Genomic DNA, 20176 nt, shown 5'->3' on the forward strand with positions numbered 1-20176 from the left:
ATGCTGTGAGAGAATACAACTTAAATGCTATAAACGCAAGAGTTTTTTCTCAACCAGCAGCTTAGCATGGTTGTACTTGCCTGTCATTCTAGCTACATGGGATGATCTGGCTCTATGTAGGAAATCAGATGGGTCACAGTTCCAGACCGCCTCAACAAAAGTTTGAGTTACTTCATGTCAGTGGAAGAATCTGAGAGTCATAACATATGCCTGTCATCCTAGCTGTAGTGGAAAGTAAAACAGGAGTATTGTGGTCCAGTTACATGCTTGGACAGGAAGTAAGAACTTATCTAAAATAGCATAGTGGTGGAACACCTACCAAATAAGCTTCAGGCCCTAAGTTCAAACTCTAGTACTGCCAAAAACTAAAAGGCATGGATATTGCAGCAAATGTAAAGAAGAATATACTTGATAAAAAGAGCAGCATTAAGAAATTGATTTATTTGGAGAATGGCCAGCAGTTAATTGTAGTGTACATCAGTAGTTGATCTATAAGCACTCATCTGTCTAACACACAGTTTTAAATTAAAATTTGTGTATAGTTCAGTAGGCTGAAAGTTTTTCTGAGGATGAGCCTACCAAGCTCAGATTTGTGCTTTAGGAAGATTTTTCTATGTTGATATCTTTGCACATATTATGCACACTGATAACAGATTGTGTGTGTGTGTGTGTGTGTGTGTGAGATACACACACATAGTGATAACTAATAACACTAATTATCATGGAAGAAACACCAGTGCTGGCACCTGAAAAGCAACTGAGCCCTCATTTACCATAATTTGAAACAGATAGGCACACTGATGGTGATTGAAAGACCAGATTGTCAAGTCAGGCAGATCTGGGTCCAAATAATTACTGACAACTGATTGCCCATGGACAAGATACTTATTCATGCTAACTAATTCTCACAGGAATTGATATCTACAAGCATTAAATGATTAAATTGCCTTTCCTTTAGTAAGAACCCCCAAAATGGTAGTTAATACTATGTGCATTCATTCACTATGTATAAATTGAATATTTAATCTATACCATACATAGTGCTAGGTACTGGATACACATAGTCTGCTGCAATGGAGTTTAGGATACTGAGGGGGCTTACTGAGCTATGAGAGCACAGAAGAAGTCGCAAAGACCACCCTGTATTGGGGCAGGAAATTAGGCCTTTGTCTGATGTATTACTAGTTAAGATCTTCTCCCAGTCTGTTGGCTGCCTTTCTAGTTTAGTAACTATGTCTTTTGCTGTACTAAAACTTTTTAATTTGATGTAATCCATTTGTCAAGTCTCCTATCTGCTCTGTCCCTGGGACTCTTTTTTTTTTTTTTTTTCAAATTTTTATTATCAAACTGATGTACAGAGAGGTCCTGGAACTCTTTTCATAAAGTTTCTGCCTATGCCTCTGTGTTCTGGTTTGTCTCCTACTCCCTCTTGCAGAAATTTCAAAGTTTCAGATCTGATGTTGACATTTGAGTTGATATTTGTACATGGTGACAAATAGGGATCCACTTTTAGCTTTCTGCATGTGGATGCCCAGTTTTCCAACACGAATTATTAAAGAAGCTGTCTTTTTTCCACTGTATATCTTTGGCTCCAAAATCAAATATCAGACAACTTTAAGTTATCCGTGCTAGTTCCAGGTCTTGTATTCTGTTCCATTATTCTTCAGGTCTGTTTTTGGGTTTGCTGAGCCATAGGGGAGCTTCTTTGAGGGACCTCCATACTGCTTTCCAGAGTGATTGAAGAAGTTTACATTCCCACCAACAATGTAGTAGCATTCCCTTTTGGCCACATCCCTGCCATCTGTTATTATTATTTTTTCTTGATAATGGCCATTCTAATTGGGATGAGGGGGAATCTCAATGTAGTTTTGATTTGCATTTCTTTTATGGCCAGGGATCTTGAACATTTCTTTATGTGTCTATTGGCCATTCTTATTTCCTCCTCAGAGAAATCTGTCTTTATGTCTTGATGCCACTTATTAATGGGGGCTGTTGTTTTCTTGAACGATTTGTTTGAGGGGACTTAATTTTTTTAGTTCAAAGTATGTTTTAGATATAAGGCCCTTTCCCCTTGTCTGTTTTATGGCTAATAAAGATCTCCCAATCTGTGAGCTTTCTGTTTATCCTGCAAGTTATGTCCTTTGCCATGCAGAAGCTCTGTGGTTTGATGCAATCCCATTTGTTCAACTTTTCTGTGATTTGTTGTATTTCTGGGTGTTTATTAAAAAGTATTGACCCGTGCCAAGGAGATCTAGTGTTTCTTCGATTCCTTCCTGGAATGTTTTCAGGGTATTTGCTTTTACCTTGATGTCCTTGATCCATTTGGAATTGATTCTATTGCAGGGTGATATGTAAGAATCTAACTTTCTACAGGTATGTAACCAATTTTGCCAGCACCATTTGCTGAAGAGGCTGTCTTTCTTCCATCCTATTTTTTTGGCTCCTTTATCAAACACTAAGTGGCCTTGGGTCTGTGGGGTCATTTTGGGGTCCTCAGTTCTATTCCACTGGTCCTCAGGCCTGTTCTTGTGCCAGTACCAAGCTTTAATTACTTTTGCTCTTATTACTATATCTTTGTAATAGAGTTCGAAGTTTAGTGTTGGTAATGATATTCCTCCAGCACTGTTCCTCCTGCTAAAGATTTTTTTTAATTTTTATTTTATTGTCAAATTGATGTACAGAGAGGTTACAGTTTCATACGTTAGGCCTTGGGTACATTTCTTGTATAGGATTGTTTTTTGCTATCCGGGATCTTTTATTGTTCCATATAAATTTTTGGATTGCTTCCTCTATTGCATGAAAGAATGGTGTTAGGATATTAATGGGTATTGCATTGAATTTGTAGATAGCCTTTGGCAATATTGCCATTTTTTTCACGATGTTAATCTTCCTAATCCCGGATCATTGGAGGTTTATTCACTTCCTTGATTCTGCTTTAATTTGCTGTTTCAAGTTATTAAAAGTTTTCATCATAGAAGTCTTAAAATTCTTTGGTTAAGTTTATTCCTAGGTATTTTATAAGCTATTATTGCGAAAGGATTTAGCTTCCTTATTTCAGCCTCACTTTCCTCCTTGTTGGCATACAGAAAAGCCATTGATTTTTGAGGATTAGTTTTATACCTTGCTACTTTGTCAAAGTTAGGATCAGCTCAACTAACTTTGGACTGGAGTCTATGGGGTTCTTTAAATACGATCATGCCGTGTGTAAAGAGAGAGTTTTACTTCATTTTTTCCTGTTTGTATCCCATTTATATTTGCATCTTGCTTTATTGCTCTAGGAATTCTAGTACTGTATTCAAATGAAGTTAAGAGAGTGGACATCATTATCCCATTCCTGATTTTAAAGGAAATGGCTTTAACTTTTTGCCATTAAGTATAATTCTAGTTATAGGTTTGTCATACACAGCCTTTATTGTATTCAGGAATGTTCACTGGACTCCTAGTTTCTCCAAAGCTTTCATCATAAATGGGTGTTAGATTCTGTTAAATGCTTTCTCTGCTAGTATAGAAATGATTATGTGATTTTTGTCCTCACTCCTATTGATTTGGTGAATTATGTGAGAAGTTTTGCATCGATGTTCATCAAAGAAATGGGTCTATATAATTCTCTTTCTTTGATGAGACCCTCTGTAATTTTGGGAAGAGGGTTATGCTGGCCTTATAGGATGAGTTTGGTAGTGATCCTTTGCTTTCAGTTTTATTGAAGAGTTTGAGGAGTATTGGTGTGAGTTCTGCTTTGAAGGCCTTGTAGTATTCAGCTGGTCCTGGGCTTTTCTTGGATAGGTGGACTCTTGATGACCACTTGATGACCACTTGATGATTTGTACTTGATATAGGTCCATTGATTTGGTTTACGTCTTCTTGGTTTAGTTTGGGCATATCAATATTTGCTAGAAATTCATCCATTTCTTCCAGATTCTCAAATTTGTTAGAATAATGGTTGGAGTAGTAGTCCCTTATAATGTTCTGGATCTTGGTTGTTTCTGTCATGATGTTTCCATTCTCCTCTCTGATTTTGTTTGTCTGGGTGTGCGCTCTTCTTTTTTGGTAAGATTTGCTAAAGGTCTGTCAATTATGTTAATTTTTTTTGAAGAACAAACTATTTTTGTTGATTCTTTTTATTTTTTTTTACTCTACTTCATTTAATTCTGATTTAATTTTAATTATTAGTTTCCATCTACTGGCTTGGGGTTTGGTTTGTTGCTCTTTTGCAAGAAGCTTAAGGTACATCATTAAGTTGTTGTACTCACACTTCTCCAATTTGTTGATGTAGGCACTCAGCTGTAAATTTTCCTCTGAGTACTGACTTTGCTGTGTCCCAGAGGAACTGGTATTTTGTGTGCTCATTTTGGGTAAATACTGTAAGTGTTGGAATTTCCATTCTGATTTCTTCAATGACCTACTTGCAGTTCAACAATGTATTGTTCAGTCTTCATGAATTACAGGATTTTCTATGGTGGCTTTTAGGGTTGCGCTCTAATTTTATTACCTTGTGGTCAGAGAGAATGCTGGGAATAATTTAATATTTCTGAATTTGCACAAGTTTTCTTTGTGCCCTAAAATGTGATCTGTTTTGGAGACTTATCCTGGCACTGCTGAGAGAATGTATATTCTGATGTTGCCAGATGTAATAATTAGTAGATGTTGGTTAAGTCTAGGTGATTTATGCAGTTGTTTAGTTCTGAAGTATCTTTGCTCAGCTTTTGGCATGTTGATCTACTCACAGGTGACAGTCACCAAAGTTCATTATGTTTGGACCTACCTATGTTTTTAGTGTCAGTAGTGTTTGTTTGCGAAGTTGGGTGCTCCAGCATTTGGTGTATAGATATTTGGGATGGTTACATCCTCCTGTAGGAGAGATCTCTTCATTAGTAGGTAAAAACCTTCTTTGTCTCTTCTCACTAATTTTCATTTGAAGTATGTCAAATCTGATGTTAGGATTGCAACTGCAGCCTCTTTATGAGGGCCATTTGCTTGATCAACTTTTTCCCAGCCTTTCACTTTCAGAATATGTTTGATTTATGGCAAGATGTATCTCTTGAAGACCCAGAAAGATACATTTTTCTTTTTGATCCAACTTGTCAGCCTATGTCATTTAATTGGAGAGTTAAGTCCATTAATATTGAGAGTTAAGATTTAGCAATGTTAGTTCCTGGCATTATACCTATCTGTGCTATGTCGATTCTTGCTATAATTACCTGGTTTTCTGTTTAGGGGCTATTTGTCTTCCAGTATCATGATCTTATTGGCTTTCAATGTGTAGAACATCTTTGAGAATTTTCTGTAATGCTAGTTTGCTAGAGATATTTTGTTTCAATTTTTCTGTGTTGTGGAAGGTTTTTATTTGCCCCTTGGCTATGAATGAGAGTTTAGCTGGATACAATATTCCTCTTTGGTATTTACTTGTCTTTAGGACATGGCATACTTCATTACAGGCTCTCCTTGTTTTCATGGTCTCTGCTGACAAATCTGTAGTTTTTCTGATTGGTTTTCCTTTATTAGGCGATTGTTCTTTTCTTTCTGGCAGCTTTAAGGATCCTTTCCTTGGTCTCTATTGATCCTGTATGGATTACAATGGGTGGTGGGATGTCCTGTTCTGGTCTGGTTTGTTTGGTCTGTTTTAAAAGCTTGTCCCTGGGTGGGCCTGTGCTTCTGGATATTTGGGAAATTTTCTAAGATTCTGTTTGTTTGTTTGTTTGGGGCGGGGGGCAGTCCTGGGCCTTAAACTCAGGGCCTGAGCACTGTCCCTGGCTTCTTTTTACTCAAGGGTTAGCAACTCTGCCACTTGAGTCACAGCACCACTTCTGGCCGTTTTCTATATATGTGGCACTGGGGAATTGAACCTAGGGCTTCATGTATACGAGGCAAGCACTCTTGCCACTAGGCCATATTCCCAGCCTCTGCTAGGATTCTGTTAAACAAATTTCCTATTCCACTAGCTTCCTTCTCTAGGCCTTCTTCAACACCTGCTAGCCTTAAATTAGACCTTCTGATATCTGTCTTGATTTTTAAAATTTGTTTTGTTCTTTCTCTCTTAAGTCTAGACTATCTTTAATTTTTGAGATTTTTTTTATCTCCTTTCTTTCTAGTTGGTCATTTTTTATGGCTTCCATCTTTCTACTGAAGCTTTCTTTTAGATCTTGTATGGACTTCTTTACTTCTTGGATTTTGTCTTCAGTGCTCTCTCTCAAATCCTTGAGTGGCTATACTTTCATTGCACTCACTTTCCTTCTGTTTGAATTCATTCAGCTTTCTGTTTGTGGATTCCATGAATTCCTCTATGAATCTTTGGTTAGCTTCTTCACTCTCATGTATTAATCTTATGCTCTGCAGCCTCATCACACTCTGTAGCCCTGTAGAGTTTTACAATCATAGATAGGTATATTCACTCTCCTCTTTTGGATATAGAAACAGATCCAATACCACCACAGAACACAGTTTGAAGACAGAATCCAACTCCAGCCCGGTAATTACACCTATATTAGAGGTTCAAAATGTTAGGTAGCTGTTCCCCTATTTATCTCTGCTTTTCTTAGTTAGGGAAGAGGTATTATGATTCAGGAATGGAGATTATATATAGTTTTAACCAGTGAACAAATCTGTAGTTTCATTTAAATCAATATGGCCTCAAAGGATTACTCAAAGAGCCACTTTGACACAATCAGAATGAATACCGATAGTCTAGTTCAACAATCAACAACTAGGGATCAATGGACTAAGAAGATCCAAGAAGGAGTGGAGGACCAGAAATTAAGTGGCATAAGGAAAAGCAGGGGGAGAAAGTAATTGTAGAGGAATGGATAGAATGAAAGGAATAGAAGGATGATAACTGAGACCCAAATTCAGAGAATGGTAAAACAAAAAAAGAAAAAAAATGGAAATATGAGATAAAATAAAGAAATAAAAAACTTTAAAAATTATGTAAGTATAAAGAAATAATACTAAAATTAAAGGTGCTAAGCTTGAGAAATAAAGTCAACAATGGAGGAGGCATAATAAATACTGTCAGCTATGTATGTCGGGTGAACAGAACAGCAATAAAGTAGAAATAAATTTTTAAAGGAGAAAAGAGGAAAAAATTAAATGAAAAAACTAGGAAATTAAAAAAATTTCTAACTATAAAAAAGAATTCTTCAATTTACTTGGGTGATCTTGTGTCTGCCCCGTGTTCACTATACAGTCTCTTGATGGAGCCTCTGACTTCTTTGTGGTGGTCAGTTTTCCTGTGTCCTAGTTGGTTTCTCAAATCATTGTGTTTGAGCTAGTAGGAAGAAGTTCTGCCTTACGGACATGGGGTCTTTGTGACCCTCCTTCCAGACTAGTTTATTCGTTGGATGGTCTGCTTTGCGTGCATGTAGGAGGGAGGCTGTTTTCTGTAGCTTGCAGTCTCTTCCAGGGAACTTGAGTGTGTGTGGGGTAGAGGCCTAGCTACAGAGACACTCTTTTGGCCCAGCCTGAAACTGCTCTCCACCTTTATGGCCTAACCAGTTTGCTTTTTTTTAATAACATGTTCCTGCAGCCAGATAAGCTCCAGTTCTGCAGCTGGGTGGGGCGACCTCTGGCTGTGTTTACCTGAGAAGAAAGCAGCCCCACCCTCTGAGGGGTTCTCCCCACCCGAGTGGGGTGGCCTTCCCCTGGGCGGTACTGCCTTTCACTGCTCAGATTCCTTTGCCCGGTGGAAAAATGAAAAATGGCACACTGCTGACACTCCTTCTCTGGCCCGAGTTATCTGCTAGCTGCTCTGGCAGGTTCTGTGCCAGAATCAAAGATGCTGCTCTTCTCCAGTGGTGGGTGATGGGCTACCTTCCATATGCTGTTCTGTGAGCAGGAGTGAGAATGTCTTTTGGGGGGTACTCACGCTTTCCCTTGTTTTTTTTTGGCCTGTACGTGATCTGCATCTGTCTGTAGACAGCAGGCTTAGAGTTTCCACTCCTAGTCACCCAGTGTGAGCTGGAGATGAGTGCAGAGCCATGCACACTGCCCATGCTGCCCTTATCCTGGTTTTGTCTGCTGTTGTGGAGGCTGCCACTGCCGCTGCCTCTGGCTCATGGTCAGATCTGTCTTCTTAATGTTTCCTCTCTGGCCCAAATCCCAGTACTATAATGGCTCACTTGGTGTGGCGTTCTAGCTGTGGCCCTTTCACTGGTATACTAAAACTGGGTTCTTGGGGAGAGCTCAGTTAGCACCCAGCTACACCACCACCATCTTCCTGGCATCGGATAATATTCCTAACTGTTTGCTTTTAAGTCCAAAGTTTTCACCAAAATGTGTCTGGAGGTATTCTTAGATTCTGTCTTCTAGGAGTGCTGGATATCGCTGTCACGTGGGTGAATTCTCTCTTACGATTCATGACATTTTCTGCCTTTGGTTTTGGATTCTTCTCTGCATATATCCCAACTATGCATCTTTTGGCCAAATCTGCCAATTCTTCGATCTCCCTTTGGCGTATTCTGAGTGTTTTTTGCATGTCTTTGATTTTTTTGTTCTAATTTCTCTGCTTTATGTTCAACCCCTGTTACCTATTTTCTTTTTACCTAGTTCTGTTATCTATCATTTCAACCATGTTTTGCACTAGGGAGATAGAGCATTTCCTGTCCTCTAGCTCTTTGTCGATGTCAGTTCTCAGGGTGTTAATTTCATCTTTCATTCACTGAGCTATGTAATGTTTCCTTCCTTGAAGTGTGTAATGTTTCTATCTTCTTATCTATGCTTTGCATTTTCTCTGACATTTCCTCCTTGAATTCTATTTGTTTTGGATCTGCCCTTTTGTTTCAGCAGCCAGTTCTCTCAATCATTGCTTTAATGGTTCTTTTGTTCATTTCATCTCTTCTTCTTGGCTGTCACTAGAGAGCCTTACCAGATTGTTGTTGGCTCTTGAGAGTGGCAAGTTGTCATTATCGCTTGTGAATGTTGGGCTCTTTCCCTGTGATTTATACATTTCTCTTCAGGGTTTGTAGAGGTCGTTAGGATTAGTTATTAATTTCATTGGTAATGGGCTGTGGCTTTCTGAGCTGTTGTGGGCACTGTGCAGTTGGTATCCCCCAGAGAGGCATGGGCAGGCTTTTGGGTCCAGTTGAATGTTATCCTCAGCCCTGGTGTGTCTGAGGGTAATGCGTGCAGGAAAACACAGAAGCCTTTGTGCTGGTTAGTCTTGAATGCTGGTGCTGTGATCTGTTGTTCGCATCCTACACTAAGATGTTTAAGCAGGCTTCTGGGGCCAGGGTGCTCCCCTTTCCCCCAGGTCCTGGGGGTGAGGGCATCCCAGACTGTAAAGCATGGATGGGGTTTGGGGGTTGGCTAGGTGCAAACCTCTGGCACTATGGGTGCTGGCATTCCATGCATGGATGACTGGCTTGCTTTTGGAGCTGTCTGGTCTGGGTGAAATCCTCAATGGTGTATGCAGTGGCTTCTCACACTAGGGAATCACACACAGGCTTTTGGGTCCAGCTGGATGCAGGACCCCCCACCCCCAATGTTGTTGGAGGCTGGTGTTGTCCTGCTCAGGGTTGTAAAGTCATATTGGATGGGCGCTGCCGCCTAGTGCTCTAGGCAGCTGGCAGTGAATGTATGCACTGAGGGGCAAACTTTCTGTGTGCTGCAGTGATGGGCAAGGCTATGTATATGCTGCCCCCCCCACCCCCAAGCTGGATGCAGGCCGCATCACATATGGGGGATATACACGCGCACATTTAGAGGCCCCCCTCTGTGTCCACTGTCTGGCATTAGAGGTCTCACCGAGGCCTTTCCTGTGCTCAGAGGCCATGTTGTATCCTCACAAGGGTCAGAGACCTGCCGTGGCTGCTCAAATGTTTAAGGGACCCAAGAACTTTGCTGGGATTCGGGCGCCCACCCAGACCAAGACTAGGGCTCAAAGCTCCACCTTTCACTCAGTCCTGGTGGCCGAGTTTGGGGCCATAACTCTAATTGGTGTCGTTTGGCCTGGTCTCTGGTTTCAGGGACAATGTTTTCTTTAATGTGAAAATATCCCTCACCTTTTGCTATTTTTCTTTAGGTTCATTGTGGGAAAGGAAGAAATTCCCACACATTCTTACTCACCAGAGACAGTGTATGCAAAAGTGGAACAAAAGAGAGAAAAACTTGAGGAAAAACCAAGAAGAATGAACATAATTGGTCTACTTAGGAAACTTTTGAATTCAATGTGAGTTCTATACCTTGAGATTTTAATTTTAGCACACTTTGTCACTATCTTATATATTTTGTATTTTTGCTTTTTTTTTTCTCCAAGTAATCATGTTTTCTTTCTTTTTACCAAAATCTATGCAGTAGAGGTTTTATGGTTTTTTTTTTTAAGGCATACAATAATAGTGAGTGAGTTATTTATTCTTCCTCATGTGCCAAATATATCTCCAGAAAGTTACACAATTTTTCTGTTTCAAGGGTGGCAGAGTGCAGGGGGCAGTGGCAGGGAATTTCATGCAACAGATTACTATGTACTCATCGAGCCTGTTTACTTTCCTATGTGGAAAGTTCTGTTCAGGTAAATAAGGTGCAGATCTTAAATAATGGATATGATGTAATGGTGACAGTATTTAGAGCTCTCAGACCAAAATAAAAGGTCCTTAGTTGTCTGTTATACAAAGAATGAAATCTTTCCTTCAACCTTTCATACTCTCAGTGTAGACATGTAATGGAATCAATTTAGTGAGTTAAAATTATAAAAGCCAATAAAACTAATCATGGTAGACTTTTTAGAGAGGGCAGAATGAGTAGGCAATATTAAAAGTGAAGGGTTCGAGCCTTTGTGACTTTGAATATGTATCTCTAAGTTGTTAAATGTTACCTGAGGTGAATAGTCTTCCTTGGTGATTATCATGAGTACTAAACAAATAACACATACAATTGCCTGATATAATATATGTGCACAGAGTGAGGACTCAAATTTCACCGAACTAAAAGGTTTTCTTCTATTTTAGCATACACTGGCCACAGAAGATAGAGTAGAGAAGGAAATCTTAGATGATAGGAATTATTGTAGTGAACATAATAAGCAAGTTCAAAAATAGTTCTGGGATACATTAATGGAGAAAAGGAAGAGAAGATGTCTTTTAATGGAAGCACTTGTAACAATACTTATAGAGAAATACCAAAACTGAATTACATAGTGAATGAGGCCTTGGGTGTCAGAACTATTGAGGCCACAGTAGAACTTGTTTGAGTAGCTTCAGTGGTCTGGGTCACTGGGTGAAACAGATACAGAATCATCCAGAAGCAAAGCAAATGATTCAAAGGATTGGCAGTCTAGGATTTCAGAAGCGATTCTATTAAGCGATAAGGGAACATACAGTGACAGAATAGTAGATAGCAGAATTGAATTTCACTGGGATGTTTAATAGTTCCTGGGTAGTTGTGGCAGCAAGACAGAAATGTCTTTGAAAAGGACACTTAGAAGTGGGAAGAGTGATGGCTTGCATGAGGCATTTCTTCTCTGGGTCACCTCTTTTAGAGCATCCAGCTTTTTTTTTTTTTTTGGCCAGTCCTGGGCCTTGGACTCAGGGCCTGAGCACTGTCCCTGGCATCTTTTTGCTCGAGGCTAGCACTCTGCCACTTGAGCCACAGCGCCACTTCTGGCCATTTTCTGTATATGTGGTGCTGGGGAATCGAACCCAGGGCCTCATGTATATGAGGCAGGCACTCTTGCCACTAGGCCATATCCCCAGCCCTCCTCCAGCTTTAATCAGTTCAACAACTGCACATGACAAAGTCTGTCATACCATTCCAGTGACAGAGGCTATGAACGATTTCTGTGTCACCTTTGACTGGGAAAGGCTGCTGGTGTGACCCAGCTGTAGTGCAGAAGTGCATTTCTAAAACATCATGCTTATCAGTTAGCAAATGAACCTGGCATGATGCAGAACTGGAACATGGCTGTACAGGTTACTGCTACAAACAAAGAAGAGTCTGTGTTCCAGCCATGAACATAGTTAACTACCCTGGAAAAAGTTAAATGAACCCTTCCAAGAGAAATGGGCAGAACAAGACTGATGTTATAGAATGTACTTTCATTAATGAATAAAGGTGAACCAAGTAGTCCTGTAGCCAGTGCACCAAGTGATTAAATGACTATGTCATTCATGAACAGTAGTCCTCACATCAGAAATGTTTATATTGAACACTACAGGGTTAAGTGATTTACAGCTAAATTACAAATGACCACCTTTTGAATCCCACATGATTTCTATTTCTATATTTACTTTAAAAACTTAATTTTGAATTCTAATAATATATCATGTTTCTTTTCCAGATGTTTTCTCTCAAATATAATTAAGTATAAATTCCTGTAACTTGAATACAGTTTCATTTTGATATTTGCTCAAGTTCTGGCTTCATGGATGATTTATGACCGTCATACTTGGCAATAAGGGATTTAAACTTCCCAAAGATTTAGTGATATGTACAGATAACATATACATATTTTCACATTTAGTCACAAATGCTTAAAAGTGTGGTTTTCTATACCACATTAAAATATTTTTATTGTAGTAACATATGTGTGTTAAATAGTAAGAAACAATTTCTTATCCTGTATGTGCTAAGAAGCAAGTTGCACACATTTAGAAATAAGTAGTTACATTTTCTCCATTTGGTTAGCAAGTTTGAAACATCTACAGGGACACACAGATCCACACATATATGCATGCGTACAGTCCCACATGTACATACATATTTTAACTATATTTAGTTTTTCTTCTTTAATTTCAGATGCAAGCATGGACCAAGGCATAGATGCTGTAAACACTATGAAGATAATTGCATCTCTTACTGCATTAAAGTAAGTTTATCTTCTTCACAGTGGGGAATATATTTATAAAAACTTATTTATTAAGAGATATGTCTAAGTAAATAAAAAGTTGACAGTAATAGCTATAATTCTTTACGTGCCCTGAAAAGTAAGAAATTTTTAAAATTTGGCTTTTAATACACTTAGCACATCCTTAAGCAATTAAAAAAGTCCCTCCCCTCCCCTCCCCTCCCCTCCCCTCCCCTCCCCTCCCCTCCCCTCCCCTCCATCCCTCACTCCCTTCCTCTAGGGTTCAATCTCAGGGCCTTGCTTGTACTGTTGCTAAGCCTTTTCTGTTTACAATTGGTGCTTTACCACTGCACCCACATCATCAGTTTTGGCTTTTTTATGGTTAATAGGAAATAAAAGTCTCTTTATTTATCTCCCTAGACCAGCTTTGAACCTCGATTTGCAGATCCCAGCATTCTGAGTAGCTAGGATTCTAGATGTGAGCCAACCAGCACCAGATGTTAGCTTAACATGAGTTGGGGGTAGAGAGAACTTGCCTTGCATTCTGGAGGCCCTGGTGCTAATCCCCAGCACTATTTCTTTTTTTCTTTTAAAAATTAGTTGCTGTATATGGTGATTCATGTCTGTAATCCTAGCTACTCAGGAGGCAGACTTGGGAAATAGTGTGGTTTGAGGTTCCCAATGGCCCATCTCAACCAATAAATAGATATGGTGATGTGTCTCTGGCATTCCAGCTACACAGGAATTGGAAACAGGATTTTGATCTAGAGCAGCTTAAACAAAAAGCATGACCACCCTGCCTAGCAATTGCAGGGTCCTGAGTTCAAACCCCAGAACTGCTAACATTTGTTAGCTTATAAACATTTATGAGGTAGGAGTTGTAACACGAGAGAAAAGGCCATTACAATTTGTCTTTGTAACATAGCTTCATTGGAAGGACATCCCAGAATAGGCCCTTGGACTGTGTGATGTGCTATGCTACTTGGAACAGTGTGTACTGTGCATACAATCTTACAGTGATATTTGGTTTTTGCATATTCCTAAAGGTATTAAACTAACTGGAACATGTTTGGAATTAACTATGGACACTGGCATAAATTCTCAGTTTCATAATATACATGTGTAATAGACACACACACACATACATTCCTACCCCTGTCCTTCCCTTTTCTCCAGCAGCTCCAAGAAGAAAGTGTTTTCACTGTAGTTATTCTGATTGGCACAGGTGATTATCAGTCTCTTGGATTTGAATGGTGTTTTAACAGCTTGGATGCTTTTAATGGTTAATGTTCTTTCTTGCAGGAACTTAATCCTGCTCAGTTGGGGAAAAAGAGCTGAGTTGTTAATACTCCAAAAGACAACTCCTTTGTGGCTATGTAGGAAAGAGAACTGTCCCACATCAGGGCTTACTATTAATGTGAATCCTTGTGGCCTGGTTTTAACAGTGGCAGCTGTCCAAACCCACACTTGTACTCATGGTCCTCAAAGACAGCAGTATCTTTTTAAGTTGTGCAGCAGTTCCTGATTTTAATTTTTTTTTTTGTCTTTTGAAAATACCATAGGAAGGTTGTAATATGTGAGTGTTGAATCCCTAGACTGACATTTTAAAATTATCAATGACAAGATAAAAGCATGACCATTTTGTGCACTATACTAATACTAGCAAATGTATGTTAGGCAAATGTGTGTTAAATCACAAGAATTGGTTGGACAATGTAATTTTCATGTTATTATAGCCAAGTATTTGGTAGTTTCAGGTAAATTAACCAATACTTTCTTTCTAGAAAAGAAAGCTGCAATTTGGAAAACACAAGTCTGGTTTTGGGAACATAGCAAGCAAGCAAAGCCAGCAGTCAAGTGTTTTCCCATCCCAATGTCAAGGAGAGAGGATATACTACACTGTTACAGTGGTTTTTCAAACTTAGTTTGGTGCACTTTGAAGTGGCTAGTCCTTAGATGTGCTTTTACTTAACACACTTGAGTACAGGAATAAAGATTTAGATATTTTTTCCTGAGAAACTGAATCTGACTACATAAAGGTTTGATACTAAAGGTCTAAACAAATTATGAAATCATTCTAGCAAAACAATTCTGATTTACACTAAAGATTAAGGACAGTTTTATGTTAATATTTTTAAAAGCATTTGTTTTTTGTGAACTATCTTTTTTTTTTTGGGGGGGCCAGTCGTGGGCCTTGGACTCAGGGCCTGAGCACTGTCCCTGGCTTCTTCCCACTCAAGGCTAGCACTCTGCCACTTGAGCCACAGCGCCACTTCTGGCCGTTTTCTGTATATGTGGTGCTGGGGAATCGAACCTAGGGCCTCGTGTATCCGAGGCAGGCACTCTTGCCACTAGGCTATATCCCCAGCCCTGAACTATCTTTTTTTTTTAATTTTAATGCTTTTGTTTCTAAAGCTTATTTGTGGTTAGGAATTAAAAATCCTTGACATTGTCAATAAAATATCAAGAAATGGAATTTTAGCATATAGGCCAGTTTGGACAGTGCTTTTTATGTGTTTATAAATGAAAGAAAATGTAACCACCATTATGTCACCGTTATTTTTAAGGTAATTGTTTAAAAATTATTGTTTGCGTTTTCAAGAATTTATTTGGAATCTTGTTGTCATAACACCTTTCATTAACTACTGTAAACTTTCCTTGGACTTTGAAATGATAAAGTATATGATAAAAGGATAATATTTTGTAATACTTCACAACTTGGTGGTCAGAATGTTCTTCTCACGCCCCCTAGGGTTTCATCCGAATGTTCAGTGTCGGGTATCTGATCCAGTGCTGCTTGCGAGTCCCCTCTGCCTTTAGGCATGTGTTTACACAGCCATCCCGGCTGCTTTCGCTCTTCTACAACAAGGAAAACTTCCAGCTTGGAGCATTTCTTGGCTGTTTCGTTAGTATATACAAGGTAAGCTTTTCTGAGGATGACCGATACATACAGCATAAATAACATTGGCTGCTCTAAGATTGAGACGTGGCCCTAACTTACCCATCATTTTATCTAATTTTTCTTGGAAGATTTATAAATATCTTGATAGTACCAAATGTCTACAGTAGATATTGGGAATTCAGGTTGGAGACATTCCCTCTCTTATAATGTTAATTAATATGCCTGAATATGTAATCATACTATATTATATATAATAAGATACCAAAGACTTTTTTTCTGAAAAAAATAGAAATTTGGGGGCATTTTCAGTATAAAATAATAATACAGGAGTTGGTCCCTGACTACAAATCTAAACCTATTTCAGCCCATCTAGACAATGGTTGATTTAGTCACTAAGTATTTCCTATTGCAGCCTCAATACTCAATTTCTCAATGTTTTCATTCTTATTTCACTCTTTTATTCATTCTTCCTCTTATACTGTCTCAGTGAACCAGAATTACCATTCTGCTACTTGTGCCCCTATAAGTTTGCCAGTATTGCATAATCTACACCTAAACACATGTAGAGATCACTCTTGATGGGGGTACTTTGCAGCTTTAAAGCCTTTTGTTTAATGGGAATCACTACTATATTAATTATCTTGCTATATTATTTTGTTAAAGGTCTGAAATTTAGATTCTCAATCTGAATGTGTTCACTAAAGTTGACCTATAGACATGTTTGTATTCTGTGACTTTATTATTCTCTTTGTTTTCAAAGATGGTTTCTTTTAGGCGATGTATTGTTGGTTCTTCCTTTTTCAACAAGTTCAATCCATAATCTATCTTAAAAATCTATCTTAAAAAATTGTTATATTGAGACTATACCTGATAAACTTGTGATATGATTAAGTTTATATCTCTTTGTATTACATCTCTAGTTTTGTATTTGTTCACACTTTTTCTTATTTCTCTTTTCCATCTAACTTCTTCTGGTCTGATTGAATTTTTTATTAGCATATATTGTATAAGTGGTTTCATTGTGATATTTTCATACATGAATAACATGTCTCTTGATCAAATTCATACCTTCTGTCACTTCCCTCATCCTTTTTTCATCCAGCTTAAAATAATTTCAGCAGATTTTGTTGTTCTATTTTTATCATATATCCTCTCTGTCTCTGTCTGTCTCTGTCTCTCTCTCTGTCTCTCTCTCTCTGTCTCTCTCTCTCTCTCTCTTTCTCTCTGGCAGTATTGATTGGGGTTTGAACTCAGGGCCTCTAGCTTGGTAGGCTGGTGTTGTGTACTTGAGCTGTGCCTCTAGCCTTTAACCATTGTATTTTAAATATTCAATCTCCATTGATTCTTTTGCTTTTTCCTTCTTGCTTCCTGTCCCCCTAACAGTGATTGTGAATGTGTATGGCTCCCATTTTGTTTTCACTGTTAACTAATACTTTTACTATTAATTCTTCTTTCTCCTTAATATTTAGAATATATATTTTTGCTTTTTAAAATTATCTTTAGGAAGTTGTACAAGGAGTTGCCATTTAACAAAGCAATTTATGAATATAATATACTTTGATCAGTGTCATCCCTTTTAACAATTGCACCCATCCCTCCCTTAAGCACTCTTTCCCTTATACTTAATAGTTTTGTAGGATACACATGGTATTCTTGTCTGCATTTTTGCCCTCTTCTCTTTATTTGGCTATCTCTTTCCCCTTGACACCCACTTCCTGGTGTTGTATTTTGCTGAACTTTGATTTTATATTTCTAAGGAATTATACTATTTGAGATCTCCCTTGAATCTACTGTATTTCAGTTAATATGTTTGTATATACTTGCATACCACCTAAATATATGACTTTTTAAGCTAAATCTAGCTTCCACACATAAAGTAAAACATGAATCCTTTGTCTCTCTGGGCCTAACTTACATCACAATGTAATTTTTTTGAGTTTTCCATTTCTTTACAAATGGTACAATATCATTATTTCTAAGGACTAAATAACATCCCATTATGTATATATAGCACATTTTCTTGATCTATTTGTCCATTGAGGGGCATCTGGGCTGGTTCTATGTTTTAACTTATTATAACATAGTAGTATCAAATCACTTCCTATATAGCATAAGAACCTTATAGTGCTATGTTTAGGTTTTACTCCAATCTTTTGTGCTTTTATCATTTTTTTTCTCACTTTTCCTATCATGTATTCAGTCTTAGTTTTAGAATATCTCCAAGGTTGTCAGCTAATGAATCATTCATCTCAGTAGTTTTTGATTTTGTGCATTTTTTCTAGAAATAACATAACAAAGGTCCTTTTATTTTACCCTTATTACAGGGTACTAGTTGCTTCTTACGGTGGATCAGAAACCTAGATGATGAACTGCATGCTATTGTAGCAGGTAAAGCAATAATAAAGAAGAGTGATTATTATTGTATCAATTAGTAGTAAGCATGAATCAACTTCCAAACTCATCCAATTTGCACATCTCTAGTCTCCCTGGGTTTCCCTTTCTCTGTTGTACTAGAATCTCTGTAGAGACACTTGGAGTTTCTTGAGGCATCTTGACATTTGCTATTTTCAGTTAGCATTACAGTGATTTGTTTCTGCCCTGCTCTCAGGTCAGAAGTCTTAGAGAATGTGCCACAAAACAACATCAAGACTTTCAAGTCTTATAAGAACATGACGACATAAATACTTTATTGGTGGCAATTCTTTTTAAAAATGCATGTTTAAACACCAAAATGACACTTTCATTTTTTAAAAGGAGCTTAACCATTTTATAAAAATAAAGGGCTGGGCATGGTGACTCGTGCTTATAATCCCAGCTGCTTGGGCAGTGGAGAATGGGAAGATTGAAGTTCAAGGCCATCCTGAGCAAAAATGTAGTAACCAACACCCCCTGTCCCTGTCTCAACAAGCAAGCGGGAAAAGGGGGTGTGGATGTGAAAAGCTGTAATCCCAGCTTGGTGTGAGGTATAAGTAAGAGGAATGAAGTCTAATACTGATCTGAGTCAAAAGTCTGAGAGAACCTATCTGAACAATAGCTAAAACAAAAAGGACTGAGAGTATGATTCGTGTGGTAATGTAGGTAGTGAATACAGTCCCTGAGTTCAGACCCCGTACATACAAAGAATTAAAATAGGCTATTTATCAGATATTTATTAATAATAAGCCTGTTAGTACTCTAGCCCCCACCCCCTAGTTTTTCCATTTGTAGGAGGAAGACAGTACCATGGAGAAACATAGGATGAAAGCAATCACCATCATCTGAGCTATTAGGAGACTAGATGAATGAGTATTCCTTATGGAAATCAGAATTGCTACCAGTGTTGTTTAAAAACATTAAAAAAAATCTTACAAGAGGGCTGGGGATATAGCCTAGCGGCAAGAGTGCCTGCCTCGGATACACAAGGCCCTAGGTTCGATTCCCCAGCACCACATATACAGAAAACGGCCAGAAGCGGCGCTGTGGCTCAAGTGGCAGAGTGCTAGCCTTGAGCGGGAAGAAGCCAGGGACAGTGCTCAGGCCCTGAGTCCAAGGCCCAGGACTGGCAAAAAAAAAAAAAAAAAAAAAAAATCTTACAAGAGTACTACTGTTTTCAAAATTGAATTTGAATTTTTTCTTGTTATATATACCTCACAACAGTTTGTTCCTAACTTTAAGGTTCAGTTTTTAAATTTAAAAACCTGTAATAAGGCTGACTTTGTTCAGTATCATTAGTTGTGTCACTGTCCTTGATTGTGATGTAACACAAATGACACTTTCAGTCAAGTGTCATTTCTGATGACTTACTAGTAAAGAAATAATTTATAATCTGATCAGTTTTTCTTTATTTGTCGTTTCAGGATTTTTGGCAGGCATATCAATGATGTTTTATAAAAGCACAACAATTTCCATGTATTTAGCTTCCAAATTGGTGGAGGTAAGCAGAAAATGAACATTATGTACGAACACTTGCAAAGGGCATAAAGCTTACTGCTTTAGCAGTAAGTTCATAGCCCTATTACAAAGCAACTTCTCAGTCTTTAAAAATACCTACCAAGTGAATTCCTCCACTTGGGAAGTATATATACAAATACACATGAGTAAAGACAAAATGGTATAATGAACTCCCATGAACCACTCCCACATTTTTATCAGTTATCAGCATCTGCCAACTTCCCAGACATTATATCATTTTGTTCATAGAAAACTCAAGATAAAGACTTACTAAAAACAAATCTCAATGCCACTGAAGTATAAATGCAGTATTATCATTATTATACATTTTATAAACTCAGTAATTTGAGCTGGGCATCCAGGGGCTCATCTGTAATCATAGCGACTAGGAGACTAAAGTTTAGAGGATTGGTAGATTGAACTCAGCCCAGGCATTAAAGTCTCTGGAGTCCCATTTCCAATTAACCAACAAAATGCCAGCCTGGAGATGTGTATCAAATGGGAGAAGGCCAGCCTTTTATATTATTCTACAACCAGTTGTCATCTACAAGTAAATGTGGTTGTATAATCTTTTC

The 20176-nt window shown here is 38.2% G+C and overlaps 1 protein-coding gene across 2 annotated transcripts in view; it reads left to right on the forward strand.

Moving 5' to 3' along the window:
- The window catches only part of Tmem135 (transmembrane protein 135), a 178494-nt gene that overhangs the window by 152791 nt on the left and 5527 nt on the right, over positions 1-20176 (forward strand). For both annotated transcript variants that reach the window (XM_048360931.1, XM_048360932.1), the window contains 5 exons: positions 10013-10159; positions 12721-12790; positions 15522-15689; positions 17996-18059; positions 19508-19584. In XM_048360931.1, coding sequence (XP_048216888.1) covers positions 10013-10159; positions 12721-12790; positions 15522-15689; positions 17996-18059; positions 19508-19584 — 526 coding nt within the window. The remainder of the gene's footprint in view (positions 1-10012; positions 10160-12720; positions 12791-15521; positions 15690-17995; positions 18060-19507; positions 19585-20176) is intronic.

Source organism: Perognathus longimembris, chromosome 13 (genome assembly GCF_023159225.1).
Source record: "Perognathus longimembris pacificus isolate PPM17 chromosome 13, ASM2315922v1, whole genome shotgun sequence".
In the NCBI taxonomy this organism is placed as follows: Eukaryota; Metazoa; Chordata; class Mammalia; order Rodentia; family Heteromyidae; genus Perognathus; species Perognathus longimembris.